The sequence below is a fragment of the Myxocyprinus asiaticus genome, chromosome 17 (genome assembly GCF_019703515.2).
Source record: "Myxocyprinus asiaticus isolate MX2 ecotype Aquarium Trade chromosome 17, UBuf_Myxa_2, whole genome shotgun sequence".
NCBI classification, from domain to species: domain Eukaryota; kingdom Metazoa; phylum Chordata; class Actinopteri; order Cypriniformes; family Catostomidae; genus Myxocyprinus; species Myxocyprinus asiaticus.
Window position 1 is genome coordinate 13743463 of NC_059360.1, and position 23240 is coordinate 13766702.

At 39.5% G+C, this 23240-nt stretch overlaps 1 protein-coding gene across 1 annotated transcript; it reads left to right on the top strand.

Moving 5' to 3' along the window:
- The first annotated feature begins 16148 nt into the window (after nt 1-16148).
- On the top strand, nt 16149-22924 carry marc1 (mitochondrial amidoxime reducing component 1). Its single transcript, XM_051723015.1, has 7 exons — nt 16149-16461; nt 16663-16833; nt 17706-17871; nt 18556-18696; nt 18895-18956; nt 19059-19130; nt 20933-22924. The coding sequence occupies exons 1-7, from the start codon at nt 16211-16213 to the stop codon at nt 21045-21047; spliced, it is 978 nt and encodes a 325-aa protein (XP_051578975.1). The 5' UTR covers nt 16149-16210; the 3' UTR covers nt 21048-22924.
- Nucleotides 22925-23240: the final 316 nt, after the last annotated feature.

A 23240-nucleotide genomic window follows, 5' to 3' on the forward strand; every position in this document is an offset into this window, starting at 1 on the left:
GAGCTTGAGAGGTCCTGCAAAGAAAAATGGGAGAAACTGCCCAAAAATAGGTGTGCCAAGCTTGTAGCATCATATTCAAAAAGACTTGAGGCTGTAATTGGTGCCAAAGGTGCTTCAACAAAGTATTGAGCAAAGGCTGTGAATACTTAAGTACATGTGATTTTTTTTTTTTTCCCCGTTTTTTATTTTTAATAAATTTGCAAAGATTTCAAACAAACTTCTTTCACATTGTCATTATGGGGTATTGTTTGTAGAATTTTGAGGAAAATAATTAATTTAATCCATTTTGGAATACGGCTGTAACATAACAAAATGTGGAAAAAGTGAAGCGCTGTGAATACTTTCCGGATGCACTGTATATATATATATATATATATATATATATATATATATGAGTGAACGGTTAAGTGCACATGGAAAAGGTGTGTTTTTGCCATTTTTTGAAAACAGAGAGTGAGTCCGCTTCACGTATGGAGTTGGGAAGGTCATTCCATCAACGTGGTACAGTGAAACCGAAAGTCCAGTAAAGTGTTTTGGTGCCTCTTTGTGTTGGTACAACAAGGCACTTCTCATTAGCCAACCGCAGGCTTCTGGTGGCAACGTAGCTCTGCAGAAATGATTTTAGGTATGCTGGAGCAAACCCAGTGACTGTTCTGTATGCCAGCATTAGAGTCTTGAATTTGATATGTGCATCAACTGGCAGCCAGTGAAGAGAGACAAGGAGTGGTGTAACATGCACTCTCTTTGGTTCATTAAAGACCAGATGTGCTGCTGCATTTTGGATCATTTGCAGGGGCCTAATTGTGCATGCAGGGAGGCCTGCAATTAGAGCATTACAGTAATCCATTTCTAGTTATGACAAGTGACTAAACAAGAAGTTGTGTGGCATATTCAGAGAGGAAGGATCTTATTTTCCTGATATTGTAGAGCTTAAATCTACATGATCGTGCTGTCTTTGAGATGTGGTCTGTGAAACTGAGTTGGCTATTGATGGTTACCCCTAGATTTCTGACCATTTTGGAAGGCGTTATGGTAGCTGAACACAGCTGAACGGTGATGTGTTCAGCAGCAGGGCTGGGTGGAAAGACGAGGAGCTCAGTCTTCGCTGGTTTAAGTTAAAGGTGGTGTTCCATCATCCAGGCCGAGATCTCTGTCAAACAGGCTGAGATTCGAGTAGTCACCGTGGTGTCTTTGGGCTGGAAAGACAAGTAGAGCTGTGTGTCTTCGGCATAGCAGTGGTAAGAGAACCTTGGGTCCCAGTGATGTTGTGTATATAGAAAAGAGAAGTGGCCCAAGCACTGAGCCCTGAGGTACCCCAGTAAGTAGCTGATGTGACTTGGACACCTCACTTCTCTAGGCTACATAAACAATATGCCTGTTAATATGATTTTAGTGTGATAAAATTGCTTACTAACCTAAGCAGAATTAATGTAAGTGTTTTTATAAAATTATAAGCTTCACATTTCTACCTTTAAACCCTCCAAAAATTGGCCCCATTCACTTCCATTGTAAGTGCCTCACTGTAACCATGATTTTTGCTTTTCTTTTAAAGAAAAGAAGGGTTTAGTTGAACTAATTTTTTGTGGTAATCAACATTATGCCACAAATGCTGTCAATTGAGATTAACTTGTATTGAACCCAAAATAATCCTTTAAGTGACCAAATACTTTTTTATTTCGTTTTATTTAAAACTTAATAGGTCCTGGGAGCCTGTGTTGTGTGATATATCTGTATTTTGAGGGGAATGGAGTGTATACACTGACTGGCATCCTATGAGGTACTTCATGCCACACAGGCAAATGAGACTTGCAGGTTTATCGACCACACCAGTGGTGACCTGTCACCACTATTGTTGCATTCATTTATTTCAAATGAACGCAACAACAAAAGTGATAAAGTTAACAGTTGTTTTATTCAATTGACATATTAACGTACTAACACAGATACCTTTAATGGAAAAAAATGGGTTGTTTTCATGTGCCGTAGCCCATGTGAGTTTTAATCAGTAAATAAATTGGTATGAATGTCAAAAGAGGCTGATGGCATAAAGCCTCCTCTTCTTTGTAAACTTAATAATCAAAATGGATATTAAAATGATGCAAAATCATCTGCTTCCATCCAAAATAATTCTGAAGAATGCAAAACGAAGGGAAAATGAAATTAGCCTCCTTCCCCATTCATAACCAGTCATTATCTATGTAACGATTTAAGCTTTCAGTATCATGTTAATTATAACTATAATTAATTAATTAATTAATTATAATTTAATAGTTAATTATAATTATAATTATAGTTAATTATAATTATAATTATAACTAATGTGATCAAGATTGTTAGTGGTTAAGATGACTCAAATACTCAAAATTTTCCTAAATATCAATTAAATCATGTCATATATAAATTTGACTTAATGAAGCAATGTAGGATGGAGTTTCTTTACACATACTGTATTAGATACTGTATGAGTAGGTGTTACTATTTGTGGAATGGGGCCCTCCCTTCATTTATAAATGTTTGCATTGATTATAGTCAGTAGATGACACTGCGTGATTTATTCAGTTCGTTTACTGTATTGACAAATGTTGGGTTAGTGTTTAGAAAGATTATAACACTTCAATAGTTATCAAGACTATTTTAAGACATCAGGAAGATGAAATCATCTGTGTGCAGGAGCATAATTACTAGCAAAAAACATATAATAAAACATGATATTTAAACTCACTGCAATCTTGTATTGTTTGATCTTTCAATACTGGTTTACATATTTGCCTCCCCGAAATATTCCCTCATGGAACGTCTCTGGGTCACACTGAGTTCTGACGTAGTCCGAGCTGTTCTACTGGCTAGATAAAATTTGTTGCTCTGGTAAATTGCTCATGGTTGCTAATGGATATGGTGACTGCTGAATTAAACAGTGGCCCTCATGCTGGCTTTTCCATTGTGAGGACAAATCCAACCGGGAGGACGAGCTTTGAAGATTATAGACTACGTCTCCAGGCTGGCATTGAGATTATGATTTTTTTTTTCCTGTGGATTACAAAAAGTTGTATATGTGCCAGTAATAAACCACTCAAAGCATGTAGGAAAACCATTATGCCACAGATTGTTGGCCAGTTGACAAGACCCTGAGACTTAAAAGATATTTAATTTTCAGACACATATGTGCTTTTAGTATTATGTTAGTATAGTATAAGTAGGCCACATGGGTTCAGATATAATAGCGAGAGCTGTGATTTAAACTTCCTCGTGCTTTATCTATTGGCTAGTGTCACATCCACACCGGACTCCCACTCTCACTCCATACTCCACTCTCTCTCCCCTGATTATTAATTACCCACACCTGTTCCCAATCCATCTCTTATCAACTCACCACTATAAGTACTCACCCCGCCACTTCATCCTTGTCAAGTCTCCGCAAGGAAACCAAAGACTCACTTGCTCACCTTACTCCAACGTGAAGCTTAACTTTCTCCCTCGAATCCTATATCCTAGACCTTCCAAAGCTCCTTCATCTTCCTACAACTTCCAGAGCTTACTCTACGTGTATTCTCCCAGTGATCTCCAACTCTGTGATCAACAAGCTAAGTTCATCTCCCCACATTACTGTTTGCATTCTGATCTGTGTGTTCAGTAAAGCTCCCACAGCTGGGTTAACCAGTCATCTGTGTCTGTGTGCTATGCTACAGCTAGTTGATATTGTATTCTGCATTATTTTACACTGATAGTCTTACATACTCAGAATCCAGAACCTTGGACACTTTGTACCTACGTTTTTTTTTATTTTATTTTTTTTTTATGTATGTGCAACATCAGATCTCTAGTGGACAGATTTATATGTTGATTTATGAAAGACCCCATGAAATGGCTTGACGAGGGCAGTTCTCTTTCATCATCTCGTATTCGAAATCCACCTATGGGAAGGGCATCTGTACCTGACCTCTGCAGAAGCATCCAATTGCACCAAGTCTGACTAGACAGACAGAAGCACATGACCTATGCCCGGTAAGGACCCGCCCCCTTACCTAAGAGCATATAAGGACCTGCACATGCTGCTGTTCCTCAGTTGATATTCGCTTCTCACAACCTCTGTTTCTATCAGCTCGGTTGGAATTGGACTTTCAAAATTTTGTCTACAGGAGGACACATCATTCAGATCAGCCTCTGCCAGACGTGACTGTCTTGCTTCAGCCAGGTTAGCTGTTTCTGTTTGCTGCAAGCTGCCCACGCTCACTTAAACTACCAGTCAGGCTGCCCGCCTTTCTCTCTCACCACTTCGCCTGCTCCATGGCTGCTCGCCTTTCTCTCTCACCACTTCGCCTGCTCCATGGCTGCTCGCCTCGGATTTTACTGAGTATTTCTCTAATATGGCGCTTTCCAAACCTTTTCCCGCTAGAGAAAATCCTTTCTGTGTTGTTTGCATGGGACTCAAACACACGGAGGAGGCTCTAGAATTCCCGGAAAACTGTAGCCACTGCCTGGCGCTGCCCAAAAAACTCTGGCGCTTGAGGCTCAAGGTTGCCGCAACCCAGTGCACAGACCTCAAACTTTCCGACTCTGACGGGGGAAACGGTGACGACGACGTGCTCCTGAGTGCCTCCCGGGGCGCGGTCTCTCTCAACTGGGCTGATCAAAGCAACCCGGCGTTCCTTGAGGACATTTTCTATGGGGATCCCTCATTTTCCAATGAGCTGGCTGGCTCTGGTGATGAGGATGATGCAGGCCTTCGAGGCCATCCCGTCTTCCATGACTCCCCAGGCTAACGTCCCCGCGACCTTACCCCAGTCCGTCCTCATCAAGGTTTGTGAGCGAGTGGCCACTCTCCTCAATATCAAATGGCCAGCCCTACAAAGTGCCACTGACCAAGAGAGGGACGTGTATGACGGGAAATTCCTGGGACCCCCTCCCTGCCCGAGAAAACAACTTCTCTCTGTCCTCCCTGCATGTGTTAAGCATAAGAGGCATTGTTGGGGAGACCCGCTCGCCCTCAAACATGGTCTCTCAGGCCTCGAAGTGAAGGATATGATGGCCATTGGCATGGGTGACCACCCCACCATCGATCCCTCTATCGCCAGACACCTTAATCTCTCTCAAGGTGGCCTACTTGCCCACCCAAGCCTGTTCTCCCCAACAAAATGGACCGCTTTTCTGCCTCTATCCATCAGGCCTCTTACAAAGCCTTGGCCTTGGCTGTCAGGGCCCTCAACGTCTTCCCTCTCCTCTCTGCATACCAGGCTGAACTCCTGGTCAACATGGGGCAGCAACTAGAGAAAGGGACCCCCACGCCATCTCTGTGGAAGGAGATTGTCACAGTTAATGACCTTGTCCTCCATAATCTGTCGGGCCTCCCTGACAGTGAGAAGTGGCACATTGCGGGTGCCCCAGTAGAGCCTGGCCAGGCTCTCTTTGGCCCTGCCGTCACCTTGATGCAACAGCGTTGCGATGACAAGAAAAAGGAGGACGAAGCGCTTAAATTATGCCTTCCTAGAAAAGCGGCACCATGCCAGGCACCCCCTGCGCAGCCACCCAACCCTCCTGCCACAGGGTGTCTTTTCCAACACCCTGGTAAGGCAAAGCCATGCAATAAACCACCTCCTCAGCAGAGTAACCCACCCTCCACTAAGCCCTGGGGGAGAACGTCTTTCGCCGTGGCTGCGGCCAAGAAACCCCCCAACTCTACCCCCTCCGACTCTAAATGTAAACGGCTGTTCTGATGCACGGCCTCAGGGGGCTTTGAGTCCATGTTTTCAGGCCGCCAGCCCCCCGGACTCCTATCCTGCCCTCCTAGTTCACCTGTTCAAAAAAAGGAGGTTTTCTCTTGGTGGGGTCAGCCCCCCACAATATGTGTTCCCCCGTCCAGCTCATGTCAGGGAACCTCCCCGTGCTGGAGGTGTTTAGAGTGAGAAAAAGTACACAAGCAGTGTCACCACACTACCCCTATTACATTTATCTTACCCGTTCAATAACGGCTTCGGCCCCAGTGATTCCCAACACACACACACACACAAAAAAAAAAATTGAATTAATCAAATGAATTCGTTACAGAGAGAGAATATCTCTCTGCATCCCCACATGTAAGTTGTCCACTAGATGGCGCCATTGCATCACAAATGAGCAAATCAGGCATAAACGCAGCCATGTTGTTCACTGGCAGGCTGTGTCTGCTCCCGAGTGGGTGATTCAAACCATAATGAACAGGGTACAGACTCCAGTTTGCCAGGAAATCACCGCCTTTCGGCTGCGTTATCTCCTCTCACACAGAGGAGAGCGCTGCTCACATTCTGAAAGAGGAAATCTCCTCCCTTCTCGGGAAGGGGGCGATTCATGTAGTACCCCTAGATCAATGCAATCAAGGGTTTTACTCCCGTTATTTCCTAGTTCCAAAGAAAGACAGCTCTCTCCATCCTATTCTGGATCTCAGAGTGTTGAACAAACATTTGAGGAAATACAATTTTGTTAACAAATGCCACACTCACTTGCTCAATTCATCAGAATGACTGGTTCACATCAGTCGATCTGAAAGATGCTTTTTTCCACATCAACATTTACCCCCCGCACAGGAAATTTCTTCGTTTCGCCTATCAGGGCATATGTTACGAATTCACAGTCCTTCCTTTCGTCCTCTCGCTGAGTCCGAGAGTGTTCTGTCTATGTGCAGAGGTGGGATTAGCACCACTGAGAATAACGGGCCTAAAGATCCTAATATACATAGACGATTGGTTAATCATAGCCAATTCCAAGGAGAAAGTGGTGCAAGACACTCGCCGTGGGCTCGTGCACATCACATCGCTCGGGTTCAGAGTGAATGTGAACAAGAGCAATTTTACCCCCGCTCAGAATGTTATATTCCTGGGTCTGGAGCTGAATTCAATCTCCATGCATGTGCGCCTCTCACAAGAGCACATTCTCTCTCTAATTAATTGTCTATCCCTATTCAAGGAGGGGGCGAATGTGCAATTTCGCACATGTTTCAGATTACAGGGTCTTATGGCATCAGCTATTCAGGTTTAGCCTTTGGGCCTTCTGCGAATGAGGGCATTCTCTGTTGCTCTGTTACAGTGACGCGTTTGTGCACAGCAGCCTTGCGTCACTGGAGGAGTGCAGATTTTTACGCACATGGGACCCCTCTCGGGGCTGTTATGTTGCAAAAAGTGGTAATGACTGACGAATCTTTAACAGGGTGGGGAGCCAATCAGGAGGGCAGGACGGTGAACGGTTCGTGGCCGAGCGAACTTCATTCAGCCCACATAAATTATTTGGAACTCATGACTGTATGGAAAGCTCTGAATAATTTTCTGCCCTGCTTGCAGGGGCATCATGTGCTCGTTCGCTGCAACAATACCACAGCAGTGGCACATATCATTCGCCAGGTCGGAATGCGCTCGCCCAAGCTTCATGCTCTAGCTCACAGGCTTTTAGTGTGGAGCAGGCGACACTTCCTGTCGTTATGCGTGACCCATGTTCCAGGCATTTTGAACAGGGGTGAGGACCTTCTGTCGAGGGGGAACCCATTCTATGGAGACTGGGACCTCCACCCTCAGATAGTGGGCATGTTGTGGGAGAGATTCAGACAGGCGACCATAGATCTCTCCCATTGTCCTATGTTCTTCTCGCCAAAGGATGAGGAGGTGCCCCTTGTCGTGGACGCACTAGCCCAAAGTGCTGCTCTACGCATTCCCTCCACTGTGCCTGTTAATACCCACCATGGCCAGGGTGAGAAAGCAGGGCCTGTCCCTAATTTTGATAGCACCCAGGTTGCCCAAAGCACCGTGGCTGGCAGAGATAATTCCTCTTCTGCATGCCCAGTCATGGCCCCTCCCTCTACGCACAGACCTGTTGTCTCAAGTGAACAGGGAGATGTATCACCCCCCACCCGGACGGGGTGGCTCTTTGGGCTTGGCCCGTGAGAGGACAACCTTAAGCTCGATAGGGCTCCCCCCACGTGTGGTTACCACTTTACAGAATGCTAGGGCCTCCTCCACAAGGTTCTTATATAGGCATGTGTTTGAAGGGTGGTGTGATGGGCACGGTTCCACATCATATCAGTGTTCAGTCTCTGGAATTTTGTGTTTTTTTACAAGACCTCATGGATAAGGACAGGTCTTTATCCACTATTAAGGTCTACCTGGTGGCTATTTCTGCTTGTCATGTTGGGTTTGACTGCTCAATGGCAGGGCAGCACCCCCTCATTCATAGATTTATGAAGGGTGCCCGCCATTCTCTCCCAGTTACTAGGAGAACTGTTCCTGAGTGGGACCTCTCTATGGTGCTGGACGCTTTATCTCAGCAGCTTTTTGAGCCCCTGGGAAGTATTTCCTTAAAATTGCTGTCTTTCAAGACAGATTTTCTCCTGGCCTTAGCATTAGCTAAACATGTCAGTGACTTGCATGCACTCTCTGTTCATTCCTCAAGTACTAAATTCTCTCTTAGTGGAGATAAGGTTTTCCTTAGGCCCAACCCGGCCTTTATGATTCCCAGCGTTCTCATGTGAGGTAATGGAGCTTTCCTCTTTTCACTCTCCCCCTTTTTTCTCTGCAAAGGATCAGAGGCTGAATGCTCTGTGTCCTGTCCATGCCCTGCGGGCGTACTCTGTTTAGGGGAGTTTCATTGCAGGACATCTGTTCTGCTGCCAGCTGGGCTTCTCTCCATACTTTTGTATGTTACTACCGGCTGGATGTTACCAGGACCCCGGTAGCTCATTCTGTCTCTAGTAACCTATTGTTTTTTGTGTCGTGTGTTGATGTATTTACAAGGAAGTTTGGGTGTATCAAAGGGGTTGTTTCTGTTTTTTAAACAGCCAGTAAGCTTTAGTTATATTATAGCCGTTTACCATGATTTGCTACTTGCTTGTTGGTTGCAGGGGAGGGACATTTTCCCTCTAGAGAGCATTTGATTGGACAAAAAAAAATCTGTGTAGTGCAGCATGAGTTATCAATATTTTATGGGGGTGTAACGGTACACAGAAGTCATGGTTTGGTACGTACCTTGGTTTTGGGGTCACGGTTCAATACGAGTTCGGTACAACAGGAAAAAGCAACAAATTCCAAATGCTAGGTTTATTTTCATTTATTTTGAACAGACAGTAGTGCAAATTACAGTTTGTTCTACCTAGCAGCATTTAGTCCCCCCTGAGGTAGTTGGTACAGTACAGCCTCCTTTAGTGTATTAAGCACTAAGCAGTAAACGGAATGCACTCTTGCATAGGCCATATTTTTTTGTAGGGTTGATAAAAAACAAAAGGTATTTGGTCACAGTCAGCTACAAAACTGAAAAGCATCTCTTGTGTTATAAAAGTACAAAATAAATAGAATGATGAAAAATAAAACTTGTGCATAAGGAGAAGCCATTCTTGTTTTGGGTTGATGCATAGATGGTCTCTTCTGACCAATAAGATTCGTGAGGTCTCCTTTAAGATTATTCACGGGATTTACCCTGTTAAACAAGTTATTGCAAGATTTAGGAAAGATATTGATTTAAAATGTGCTTTTTGTAACTTTGAATTTGAAAGCTTTGTACACCTCTTTTTTGACTGTATTTATACAAAAATGTTCTGGTGTGATTTAGAATATTTTATTAAGATGAATACGGGTATTGATGTGCATTTAAGGAAAGAGGATGTTTTGTTTTATTTTGATAGTAAAATTGAACATAAAGCATGGTATATTATAAATTTATTGTTGATTTATGGAATTTTGTTTATTCATAAATGTAAATGGTCCTCACAGAAACCAAACTTCATACACTTCAAAATAGAAGTAAAGTATTACTTTAATTTGTTAACAGGAGTAAAAAACAGTAAAGTGCTAAAGAGTATTAACTTTTATAAAGCCTTAAATATCCCCTTTTGAATCTTAATGTTATATGCATTGTATATTGTATAATTTTTAGCCTTTTGAAATCTGTATATTGTCGATATACCTTTTTGTAAGTCTTTTATTATTATTATTATTATTATTATTACTTTTAATTTATTTCTTATGCTTTCAGTTGGTTTGTCTGTCATGTTATACTGGTTAAAGCAATATAAAGAAAAAAAAATAGATGGTCTCTTCTTCTGCTCTTTTTCCTGTTGTGGCGTTTAGCAAACAGTGTTGCATTACTGCGCGCGCCCCCTTCTGGATTGACGTGTGGATCGCCTGTGACTGACTCAGATGTATTCTTCGTCTAACTGCATGCACCGAACCGTGACATCAGTGCCGTGACAGTTCGGGACGAATACGTGTACCATTACACCCCTAATATTTTAGGTCCATTTTCCAGAGGAGAAAGACTGTTAATTCAGCATATATCTGCTAAAACGTAAAAACACAACTTTGTGCACACTTGCATACATAGCCTACAGAATGGCTTCAAAGCTAATAGACATGGACTAAAAGCCACACAAATTTAAATATGTCTTGGTTCTGTTTAACTTTACTAACACTAAATGTTACCAACACAGAAAATGCATTGATTTTAAGAGTTTTAAATCAAGCAGTGCATATTGTTGCAACCGCAACAGGTGCCAACTGCTTTCGGCATCCAGTGTTAAACTGCAGTCTAAACTGCAGATCATTTACTTGCTGAGGTGGCTAAATCCTATGATACGCCAGTCAGGGTTTAACAGTCCTTGCAGTGTGAGTATTATAGCAGTTGCCACTTTTCTCATAATTTAAAGCACTGATGTTTCCATACTTAAAATATGAATTAATTCTGGTTATGAGATGAGTTTGAATTCCATGCTTTGCCAACAGGCACCAAAAGGAAAGAAGCATTTAAGGTGCACATGTCTTGGTTACTCAAAAAACATTTCTAACATTTGTTGCACAAGTTGAAAAGGTTTATCTTTACAGCTCTTGAGTAAGCTCACATGAAGGTTGTATAACTTTGACAATACTTGTAAGGCTCTGTCAAGGTTCACTTGGTAGTTATGAAAGGTTGTGTAAAGTGTGCCGGACTGAGATGTGATCTTGAACAAGAAATTTCTTTCTGACTGTGTTAGTGTCATGATTCACCGTTGTTTTGCCTTGTGTTTAGCCTCTGTCTTCTGTTTTCCCCGGACTACATTCCCCATAATTCACCGCCCTCATCACTGCCAGCTGTTCCCAATTGTTCTCACCTGTTTTTCATTACCTCATTAATCCTTGTGTATATAATGCCCTGATGTCTGCTTAGTCTTCGTCAGTTGTTGTGTTTTCTCCTGTTCATGTATTGGGTCCTATTGTGGATGTACTGTTTGTTTTATTTCCTATTTCTGCCTCGTTCCAGTGTTTGCCAGTGTGATAGTGTGTGGGGAATTTTTTTTTTTTTTTTTTTCCTTCCCCATTTCATTGACTTTGCTACAGCTTGTGTCTGACACACTTATCAATTGCTTCTCAGGTGTGTGAGGTTAGTTGTTCATTGATTCCATTAGTTTGAAATCATGGAATCTCTCCTGTAAACTTTTTTTTTTTTTTTTTTTTTTCTCTCCTAGAAGTCCAGAAATAATATCAAAATCAAATCCCTTTATTGTTACTCAACCATATACACAAGTGCAACAGTGGGTGGAAGTCTAGGGTGCGATTCCAAGCAACATAGCAGTATGACAATTACAATAAACATCTGATTTACACATTTTTAACACAGTTTACACATCTGTTACACAACACAATATACACCTAATAATATACAGTATACACAAAATAAGAAGACTGCAGTGGCGGGCCATGAATTAACAGTCTATGACTTCAGTGTGATTCATGCCATTAAGAAAACACAGATTCACAATGATTAGGACACCCTATGCCTTTGGGCATCATACAATATGTCACAGCTAACTAATAATACCAATTGACATTTTAAAAACACGTCCATGCATGAAAGCCAGAACTTGAAACGACACTTAATGCTCAAGCAAGCCTAATTTTAACAGCAGCATGACTGTTTTGTGAAATGAACGTCTCCTGAACAGACATTCAAAAATCATAATTTTTCATATGAATCTACCAAGGAGGTCTATAATACCTGGAAAAATCTATCTAATAATATTTGCGATTTAAATGTTGCTTGCAATAAATTTCATTTCGTCCCGACGAAAACATAGTGTGTGGGGAATCCAACTTGAATGGAACATGGTTATGCTGTGTTCCATTCAAGTTGGATGTGAGATATTCCTACTTGATATCTCCGACCATAAATGCATTCCATTCCCCGATATTCGGAAGATGACATTTAAGGAAACAAAACTGCAATGCTCCTGTTAGCTTAGCAGGGGTTTGACTCTCAATAGAGATGTCTCCAAGCAACCCAACTGATAAACAATGCTGCAGCGCTAGCATTTGTGCTACAGGTGTACGATTAACAAAAGAGATTATAATGTTTTATACACCTGTTTCTGCAGGCATTTGTTAAACAAGTTTTAATATCATGTAATGTGGAAACAAACTCATTTATCAATATTATTTAATAAAGTGAATGTTTATCACTTACTTTGTGTCGACATGTTTGTGTGACATCAATATGATAGTTTCTTCAACTTTGGGCATGCACTGTTAGCATCATGGACTTCTAGAAAGTAAAGTCTCATTAAAGGAATATTCCGGGTTCAGTACAAGCTAAGCTCAGTCGACAGCATTTGTGGCATAATGTTGATTATCAAAAAATATATATATTTAGACTCGTTTCTCCTTTTCTTTCAAAAAAAGAAAAATCTGGGTTACAGTGAGGCACTTACTATGGAAGTGAATGGGGCCAATTTTTGGAGCGTTTAAACACAGAAATGTGAAGCTGTAAATTGTATTTCACTCGTGTGCTATTTGAGCTGTAAGGTTGTTAAAATCGTAGTTTTTACGGTCATTTAAAGGTTTTAGTGTTTACGGCGTTAAATTGTCATAGCAACAAAGTTGTAAAATTGGACATAACTTTACACAGAAAAGTTTAACAAGCGATTTTATCACACTAAAATCACGCTAACACACATATTGTTTGCATTTTGTGGCAATACTTTTAAAACAGTGAGCATTTTAATGTTTACGGATGGGCCCCATTCACTTCCATTGTAAGTGCCTCACTGTAACCCAGATGAATTTATTTTTTAAAGAATATGAGAGTCAAAATAATTTTTGTGGTTATCAACATTGTGCCACAAATGCTGTCAATTGAGCTTAATCTGTATTGAACCCGGAATATTCCTTTAAAAAAAATTTTCACACTCTCATAATTTTTTTTCCATTGGTCTGCTAACAATGTCCAACAGTCTAAGCATGACAGGAGATTTATGTAGTTTTTGTCATTTTTTTTTTATTGAAATCATAAAAATTCCCACCACTGTGTCATTTTCACCACATCTCAAATTCTGTATCATGATTAATAGAATGATATTATTAAAAATAAAAATAAAAAAATCTTTTTGATTTTCTCCCATTTTCTCCCCAATTTGGTATGCCCAAATCCCAATGCGCTCTAAGCCCTCATGGTGGCGTAGTGACTCGCCTCAATCCAGGTGGTGGAGGATGAATCTCAGTTGCCTCAATCTGACCATCAATCGATCTTATCACGTGGCTTGTTGAGCGCGTTACTGCAGAGACAGCGTGTGTGGAGGCTTCACACTATTCTCCGCGGCATCCACACACAACTCACCACACACCCCACCAAGAGCGAGAACCACATTATATTGACCAGGAGGAGATTACCCCATGTGACTCTACCCTTCCTAGCAACCGGGCCAATATGGTTGCTTAGGAGACCTGGCTGGAGTCACTCAGCACACCCTGGATTCGAGCTCGCAACACCAGGGGTGGTAGTCAGCGACTTTACTCGCTGAGCTACCCAGGCCCCCTATGATTTTTTTTTTTTTTTATTTTTTTTTTTTTATAAATTGGCCGACTTCTTTGTCTTGCTAAGGCTAATTTCATAGCTAGCATTTAATGTATCCTAAATACACACAATTAACTAATATGTTCACACTTTTTGCATAATTTGGCAAAATTAAAGCTTCATTGGAAACAATGTATTATAAAAATATTCTGCACAAAATTGATACTGTATTTACCTTGATTTTTTTTTTTTTTTTTTTTTTTTTTTACATTTCAAACATCATATCATATATCACGTCTCATATTTCATCTCAATCGTGCTCTTCACTGACACTTTTGTTGAGTTGGTAAGCAAGTACACTAACTTTAGAAAAAAAATGATTGTGGGATAGTTGTCATTTTTTAAAACTGATAGAAATTATTTTCACACAATAAATCTTGAAATGGTTTAAGTTCATTTCACTAATTGGTTAAATTAAACATGTAATAATAGTTTTTTAACATGTTCTGATTTTTAATAGTTTAATATTGAAAGTCTGGGTCTGGGACAAGACTAAAACAGATGATTTTAGCTTAAAATAAATGATAAAAAAAGATACCTAAAATAAATGATAAAGGCCTAGTAAAAAGTTTCCAATTTAGTTTTTATTGGGATCTTCATATAACGAAAAGTCAAAAGTCAAAAAATCATCCCCTAGGACAAGAAAGTGACTGAAGTTGAAGAAACACCATATTAAGAATTTATATACGTGCTTTATCAAAAATGAGTAAATGAATGAATGAATGAATGTTATATTTATATGGCACTTTTCTGACACTACACTCAAAGCGCTTTACATACTGAACAGGGGACTCTCCCCACCCACCACCAGTGAACAGCAACCACCTGGATGATGTGACGGCAGCCATAGTGCGCCAGTACGCTCACCACATGCATCAGCTGTTGGAGGAGAGGAGAGAGTAGAGTGATAGAGCCAATTCAGGGAAATACAAGCTTCACATGATTGATTTTAATTCCTCTGGAATGTCTTGCCCCATAGGCTTCCATTGTAAGTGTAATTATTATAAATATCTATATTTTCTTTTTACAAACTGATGGACTTGTCCAAATTATTTTCTGTGGTAATCAGCGTGCATGATATCGATAGAGCTTAAAGGGACAGTCCCCCAAAAATGAAAATTCTCTCATTTACTCACTTTTATGCCATGCAGATGTGTATGAGTTTATTTCTACTGCAGAACACAAACAAAGGTTTTTAAGGAGCCTTTCTGGCAGCTCGAACCAATCTGGCCATTCTCCGTTGACCTCTCTCATCAACAAGGCATTTCCATCCGCAGAACTTCTGCTCACTAGATGTTTTTTGTTTTTGGAACCATTCTGAGTAAACGCTAGAGACGGTTGTGCATGAAAATCTCAGGAGATCAGCGGTTACAGAAATACTCAAACCAGCCCGTCTGGCACCAACAATCATGCCACGGTTGAATGAACTGAGATCACATTTTTTCCCCATTTTGATGGTTTATGTGAACATTAACTGAAGCTCCTGACCTGTATCTGCATGATTTTATGCATTGCTCTGCTTCCACACGATTGACTGATCAGAAAACTGCATGAATAAGCCTTTTGAAGCGAAGCAATCACTTTGGGTGAGAAACAGGTCAATATTTCAATAATTTTTTACTATAAATCTCCACTTTCACTTGGGAATTCACTTGGCAATCATATGGATTACTTTTATGCTCCCTTTATGTGCCTTTTGGAGCTTGTAAGCTTGTAAGTATTGTAAGCACCTACAGAGCTGAGATTTTCTCCAAAAAAATCTACGTTTACGTTTTACAGAAGAAAGAAAGTCATACACATTTGGGATGACATGATGAAGGTGAGTAAATGATGACAGAATTTTCACTTTTGTGTGAACTATCCCTTTAATTTCATTTGAACTCAGAACTTTGAAATCAACATGAAACAATGTTTGCAACCTATTTTACTTACGTAATGTGACGTATTTCTGAGAAACTTGGATATTCAAAGGGAAATAATGCAGGGCATGACATTTTAGCCATCTGGAACTGATTTAATCTTGAAAAGTGACAGAAGTTAGAGGAAAGGTGTTGAAAATTAAGAGGGGCTTGTTGTTTTTAAAGTCTTTTCAGAGGCGGAGCAAGTTATTACATTTTGTTAGAAGATTACAAAGCCAAAACATTTTTGTCTTTGGAATATCGTGCAAGGGTGAATTGTTTATAATAAGACCGTAAGAAAGTGAATAGGGTCTATTTTAATTTCATGTCGACTTCAAAAGTGAGGACCTGTCCCTTTAAAATTGCCTAGTAGCAACACGCTTTTTCATTGGTTCCAATAATAACACTGTTACAGACGTCACGAATGCTAGAAACTTTTCCATACTTGTCAGATCTCTGATAAATTGTGTTGCCGAAAAAAGATGGCTTTTATCGAGGTCTTTGAGAAATTCATTGATCAGAATCGAAAAATCGCATTTTACGCTGCTGGTACAGCAGTTGCACTGCTTGGACTTGGCCTTGGGTATAACTATATGTGTAAAGAGAAGAAGTTAACTCAGGTTGGAGTTGTTTCTCAGCTGTTGGTTCATCCGATGAAGTCTGGGAAAGCTGTGTCGGTAGATACTGCAGAATGCCTGCGAATGGGACTAAAATACGGTGAACTGCAGGATCGGTGAGCTTATGTAACAATGTTGCAAGGATCTGGTTTGTAGTTGATGCATTGTTATTTTGAAGTTATGTTGTTGTCTGGAATGCTTATTCTGTTTCAATATACTCTACTGATTTTGAAGGAGCGTATTTTCAGAACGACATAAGGAATAGCCAGTTAGCTCTTGAGGGGTGTTAATTGTACAAAGACTGTGTTTTGTTATAGCCACTGGCTTGTCATCACTGAAGATGGACACATGGTAACAGGCAGACAGCAGCCTCGTCTGGTGTTGGTTTCGCTAACTTCTGAGGATGGGCAGCTCTGTCTCAATGGACCCCAGATGGAGGAGTTGAGGGTTCCTCTTCAGCAGCCCAATAATGCAGTTGTGGACTGCAGGTAGTGGGACATATAGTGGCCCCAATAATTATTTGCACACTCAAAAGGAATAGTTCACCCAAAATGAAAGTTCTGTTATCATTTACTCACTATAATCCTTTCAAATCCATATGACTTTCTTAATTCTGTTTAAAAAAAAAAAAAAAAAAGAGAGAGAGACATTTTGAAGAATGTCCTGGTCCCTCTTAAAGGAAAAGTTCACCCAAAAATGCTAACGCCATCCCAGATGTGTATGACTTTCTTTCTTCTGCTGAACACAAATTAAGATGTTTAGAAGAATAGTTCAGCTCTGTAGGTCCATACAATGCAAGTGAATGGTGACCAGAACTTTGAAGGTTCAAAAAGCATATAAAGGTGGCATAAAAGTAATCCAGTGGTTAAATCCATGTCTTCAGTAGCAATATGATAGGTGTGGTTGAGAAACAAATAAATATTTAAGGCCTTTTTTTTTTTTTTTTTTTTTTTTTTTTTACTATAAATCTCCTCCCTGCCCTGGAGGTGGTGTTATGCACAAAGAATATGAATCACCAAAAATAAAAGAAGAAGAAAGTGAAAGTGGAGATTTACAATAAAAAAGACTTAAATATTGATATGTTTCTCACCCCACACCTATCATATCGCTTCTAAAGATATGGATTTGCTTAAAAAGTGTGCTTTTGCTGTGTTTAAAAATAAATACCACTTGGTTTAATATTTTGTTATCTCATGCGATGACATTAATACTTTACATTAAGTTTGGCTTAACTGTCCAAAAACTTCTAGGGGCAATTGTTGTTCTTTTTATATTATGGTACACCTTTAAAAAATGAAATTGTGCTGACAAAGGTGCGATAAATGAAAAATTGGATGAATGATTTTGCTTGTGTCTGTAGAGTGTTTAGTGTAGACGTCCAGGGCAGAGACTGTGGGGACGAAGTGTCTGACTGGCTTACTCGATACCTGGAATCAGACAAGATCGTTCGTCTGGTCCATTTTGAACCACATCTAAGGGCCCAGAGGCCTTCAGAGAAAGAGCCCCTGTTTCCTAAGGATGAGAAGGTTTGATATTTGATGGAAAGCTCTGTTCATTTCTCACATTCCAAAGAACAAGGATTAAAATTAAGGATTAGCAACACTAAAAAGTATCCATCACCATTAGGGCTGTCAACAGGGCTGATACACTAAATTTGAAAGATTACCAAAGAAAGATTGAAAGATTGGCTTCTTTTTCTCTACTACTATAATCCATCACTATCTGTTTTTTGTTGTTGTTCTTTTGGAAAGCTGTGAAAGCATAATTGTGGATTTTTTTCTAGTGTTGTTGATAAGCGAAAGAAACGGGTAAGCAAACATTATATTTGCTGTGGTCTCACATTCACCGCTATACAAGTTTACCCTGCTATTGTTTACTTAAGCATTTCAAACCCAGATATGTGAAAAGGGTCCATTTAAAAGGAAATACAACCTTTAAAATGCGTCTCGAGACACTTGCGTTCTGTTTTATTCATTGCACTGCATCTGATTTAGCCCAAGAATGTAAGTCGTCATCATCAATGCTTGGCACCATCCAAAATTCAAATGCTTATTTTAGTGTTGGAATTTCCTTTTTATTTTAAATTCGATGAATATTCAAAGTTTGAATTTTAATTTGCCTTAGTCACAATGACTGTAAAGAAGAGATCTAATCAGATTTTGGGTTGTTTCTTATCAGTCACTGGCATTATGTATTATATAATTTCTCAGGTGGCCTATCCTGATGCAGCTCCCATCATGCTGATGACTGAGGCCTCTGTTAGGGATCTGAATACCAGATTGGACCATGGGGTCACTATCTCTCAATTCCGTCCCAGCATTGTGGTCAGTGACTGTGAAGCCTTCACAGAGGTATAGCTCAATATAATGCTTCAAATATGTCATATGTAAAATGAACCAAAATTGTCATCATTGAAACTATAAGACCCCATTTACACCTGGTATTAACATTCGTCTGGGGTGATCCGAGTAGTCGGTGCTAAATATAGGTGTAAACAGTGTCCAAAATGTTCACATTAGATAAGCAAAATTGTATCATTTATACAATAGGACACATGGGATCATATTCAGATTGGCAAAGTGGAGATGAAGAGAGTCATTGGCTGTGGAAGGTATGGTAACTTGTACATTTAGACCATACAGTGTTCTACAGTCTCATTACTAATGCAAAATACTCTAGTAACATAAGTGCTGTCGGCCTCTTTAATATACAGATGCATTTTTACTACTGTTGACCCTGAGACTGGAGTTATTACTCGGAAAGAGCCACTGAACACACTCAAAACGTAAGTGTACACCGACAGAAACTTTGCTTTTTATTAGATAATGCTAATTAAGAATTACATAGATCATACACATACTCGGGTCTTAAAGGAATATTCCGGGTTCAATACAAGTTAAGCACAATCTACAGCATTTGTGGCATAATGTTGATTACCACACAAATTAGTTTCAACTCGTCCCTCCTTTTCTTTAAAAAAAAAAAAAGAAGCGAAAATCGAGGTTACAGTGAGGTACTTACAATGGAAGTGAATGGGGCCAATTTTTAAAAGGTTTAAAGGCAGAAATGTGAAGCTTATAATTTTATAAAACCACTTATATTAATTCTTCTTTTAAAACTTGTGCTTTATATGAGCTGTAATTTTGTTTAAATCATAGTTTTTATGGTTGTTGTAGGGTTTTCGGTGATACGTTGCCATGATAACAAAGATGTAAAATTGGCCACTTAGAAAATGTTAATAAGCGATTTTATCACACTTAAATCATGTTAACACACATATTGTTTACGTTTTGTGGCTATACTTTTGAAACTTCACTTCCATTGTAAATACCTCACTTTAACCCAGATTTTTTCTTTTTTCTTTTTTTTTTCTTTTTTTTTTTAGAAAAGGAGGGATGAGTCCAAATAATTTTTTATTTTTTTTGTAATCAAAATTATGCCACAAATGCTGTTGATTGAGCTCAACTTGTATTGATCCTGGAATATTCCTTCAATAACTACGTTTTGTGACAAAAACGATCATTTGTTGATTTAGGTTCATGGCTGTTTAGTCAGTCATTTTCTTGTGCCTCTTGCCAAAATTATTCTTTGTTAATCAGTTACATGTTGTCGGGCACACTAGACTCAATGTCAACATGAAAAGCTGTTTGCAGTCCATTTTACATTTAGATTAACAGGACACTGTATTCAAAGTGGGGAAATGCAGTGCAGGACTTTATTTAATCCACTGGGAATTGATTGGATTGTGAAAAGTGTGTGTTCCATATCAGAATGGAGCTATGTGTTTAGAAGGGAGTGCTTGGACAAAGGCAGACGTCATTTGTGACGTCAAATGAAAAGGAAAGTTTGTTTCAGAGCCAGATACAGTTTTTAAAAAAAAAGATTAAGAAAGACATACTTAAAAATAACATGGACCAATGAATTTTGAACAGTAAGAACAGAAATGTGGTAATTGGATACATTTAGAGTCATTGTTGACTTGAATGTAAAGCTATGTGTTTTGACTGAATCTGTGGAAAAATACATTACACCGCACAGAACTTTTTATACACATCTTGACGAAGTGAAGAACCCAAGTGCAGTTTATTTCCAAACGTGGTATCCAAAAACTTTTTATACACATCTTAGTAAACTGTACTGCATATTTTCATTCTGTATATGTCACTACAGGGTAATATAATGGTCCTATGTATAGTTTACATTGTTTACATTTCTTAAAGGAATAGTTCACCAAAAATGTTTTATAATTCTCTCATGATTGACTCACCTTTAAGCCATACCAGATGTGTATGACTTTCCTTCTTCAGCAGAACTGAAATGAAGATTTTTTATAAGCACATTTCAGCTCTGTATGTCCATACAATGCAAGTGAATGGGTGCTATCAGCCTGCTGGCTGATTGACGGTCCAAAAGGCATATTTAGGCAGCATAAAAGTAATCCACACGAATCCAGTCGATCAATTAATGTCTTTGGAATGGCTTAAAGGTGAATCAATCATGAGAGAATTTTCATTTTTGGGTGAACTATTCCTTTAAAACGTATCCACAGTTCACTATTCATAACCTGCTAAATTTTTTGCTTCATAGCTATCGACTGACTGACCCTAAGCAGAAAACCTCACCAATATTGGGACAGTACTACACCATCAAGAAAACCGGTGTCCTTCATGTTGGTGAACCTGTTTATAAGGTCAACTATTGAAACGGGCCTGACAGGATTGAATGCAGAACCACAATCTAGTGCGGACACAACAGATAATTCGATTTTAATAAACGTTCTTTTCATCATTTTCATTGAAAAAGAAAAAATAAAGCATATACAATCAAGATTGTTTTGTAAAATGTGCTAATAGCTGTAGATTGTTCTGTTTAGAGGAACCTTCTAGGGGCAATTGTTGTTCTTTTCAAATTATGATACACCTTTAAAAAATGAAATTATATGTAAACTATAGGTTTGGCAAGTCGTTTAGGACATCTACTTTGTGCATGACATGAGTATTTTTTCCAACAATTGTTTACGGACAGATTGTTTCACTTTTAATTGACTATATCACAATTCTATTTGGTCAAAAGCTTACATACACTAAATTAACTGTGCCTTTAAGCAGCTTGGAAAATTCCAGATAATGATGTCATGCCTTTAGGCAATTAGCCAATTAGCTTCTGATAGGCTAATTGGAGTCAATTGGAGGTGTATCTGTGGATATATTTTAAGGCCTACCTTCAAACTCAGTCCCTCTTTACTTGACATCATAGGAAGATCACAAGAAATCAGCCAAAACCTCAGAAAAAACAAATTGTGGACCTCCACAGTCTGGTTCATCCTTGGGAGCAATTTCCAAACACCTGAAGGTACTACGTTCATCTGTACAAATAATAGTACGCAAGTATAAACACCATGAAACCATGCACCCATCATACCGCTCAGGAAGGAGACTCTTTCTGTCTGCTAGAGATGAACGTAGTTTGGTGCGAATAGTGCAGCTTAATCCCAGAACAACAGCAAAGGACCTTGTGAAGATGCTGGACTAAACAGGTAGACAAGTATCTATATCCACAGTAAAACAAGTCCTAAGTCGAAATAACCTGAAAGGCTGCTCAGCAAGGAAGAAGCCACTGCTCCAAAACTGCCATAAAAAAGACTGACTACAGTTTGCAAGTGCAAATGGGGACAAAGATCTTAGTTTTTGGGGAAATGTCCGCTGGTCTGATGAAACAAATATTTAACTGTTTGGCTATAATGACCATCTTTATGTTTGGAGGAAAAAGGGTGAGTCTTGCAAGCCAAAGAACACCGTGAAGCATGGTGGTGGCAGCATCATGTTGTGGGGGTGCTTTGCTGCAGGAGGGACTGCTGCACTTCACAAAATAGGTGGCATCATGAGGAAGGAAAATTTGTTAGTGTTCAGAAAGAAGAGGATTCAATTTGCAGGGTAATACACAGTTTATTGGGAAAACGGGAGTTCAAGGGGTAACAGACAGAAGCAAAGGCTAGATGGGAAAAAGTCCACAGTCAATGACGGCCTCAGGTAGCAAAGACAAAGTCCATGGAACGGCAACGCCCAGCAAAGAGCAGTCCGCACAGGAGGTCAAGGATGATGGCAAATGAGACGGGGAGCAATGGGCAATGGTGGCAGGTGAGGCGGGGAGAAGGGGAAGGGAGATGGCAGCTGGGAAGCCGGAGGTGGCAGGAAGATAAGCACTGTCCAGCAGCCAGGAAGATGGGGAGACTGGAGAGAAAAAAAAAAAAAGAAAGGAAAAACAAGACAAAATGGATCTGAAGGCAAGCCACAGGAGATAAATAAAATAAAAATAAAATAAATAAATGAAAAAACCTATTAACTAAGCCTAGTAAAAGAGTAAATACACTGGATAAAACTAAAAAATCAAAAGGAATGGACCAAAATTCCAGAAACTTATTATGAGAAGCTTGTGGAAGGCTACCCAAAACATTTGACTCAAGTTAAACAATTTAAAGACAATGCTACCAAATACTAACAAAGTGTATGTAAACTTCTGACCCACTGGGAATGTGATGAAAGAAAAAAAAGCTGAAATAAATAATTCTCTCTACTATTATTCTGACATTTCACATTCTTAAAATATAGTGATCTTAACTGACCTAAAATGGAATGTTTTCTACGATTAAATGTCAGGAATTGTGAAAAACTGAGTTTAAATGTATTTGGCTAAGGTTTGTGTAAACTTCTGACTTCAACGGTACCTTGCTGCCTTTCCATATTTACAGCGCATTATATGTATTTAATATTCCTTAAAGGGATAGTGTACCCAATTTTGTTTTTCATCATCTTGTCTACACTATTAATACCAATAGTAATCTAAAAAAAAAATGTAAATAGTTCACTTAACGTAAGCTTTATTTTTTTTTTACTAT

What these genes read in the sequence shown, in the direction of transcription:
- marc1 (XM_051723015.1), top strand. Translation starts at nt 16,211, where the DNA reads ATGGCTTTTATCGAGGTCTTTGAGAAATTCATTGATCAGAATCGAAAA. An exon ending in AATGCAGTTGTGGACTGCAG is followed by an intron (nt 16,834 to 17,705) that starts GTAGTGGGACAT and finishes TTGTGTCTGTAG; the next exon opens with AGTGTTTAGTGTAGACGTCC. An exon ending in CCACTGAACACACTCAAAAC is followed by an intron (nt 19,131 to 20,932) that starts GTAAGTGTACAC and finishes TTTGCTTCATAG; the next exon opens with CTATCGACTGACTGACCCTA.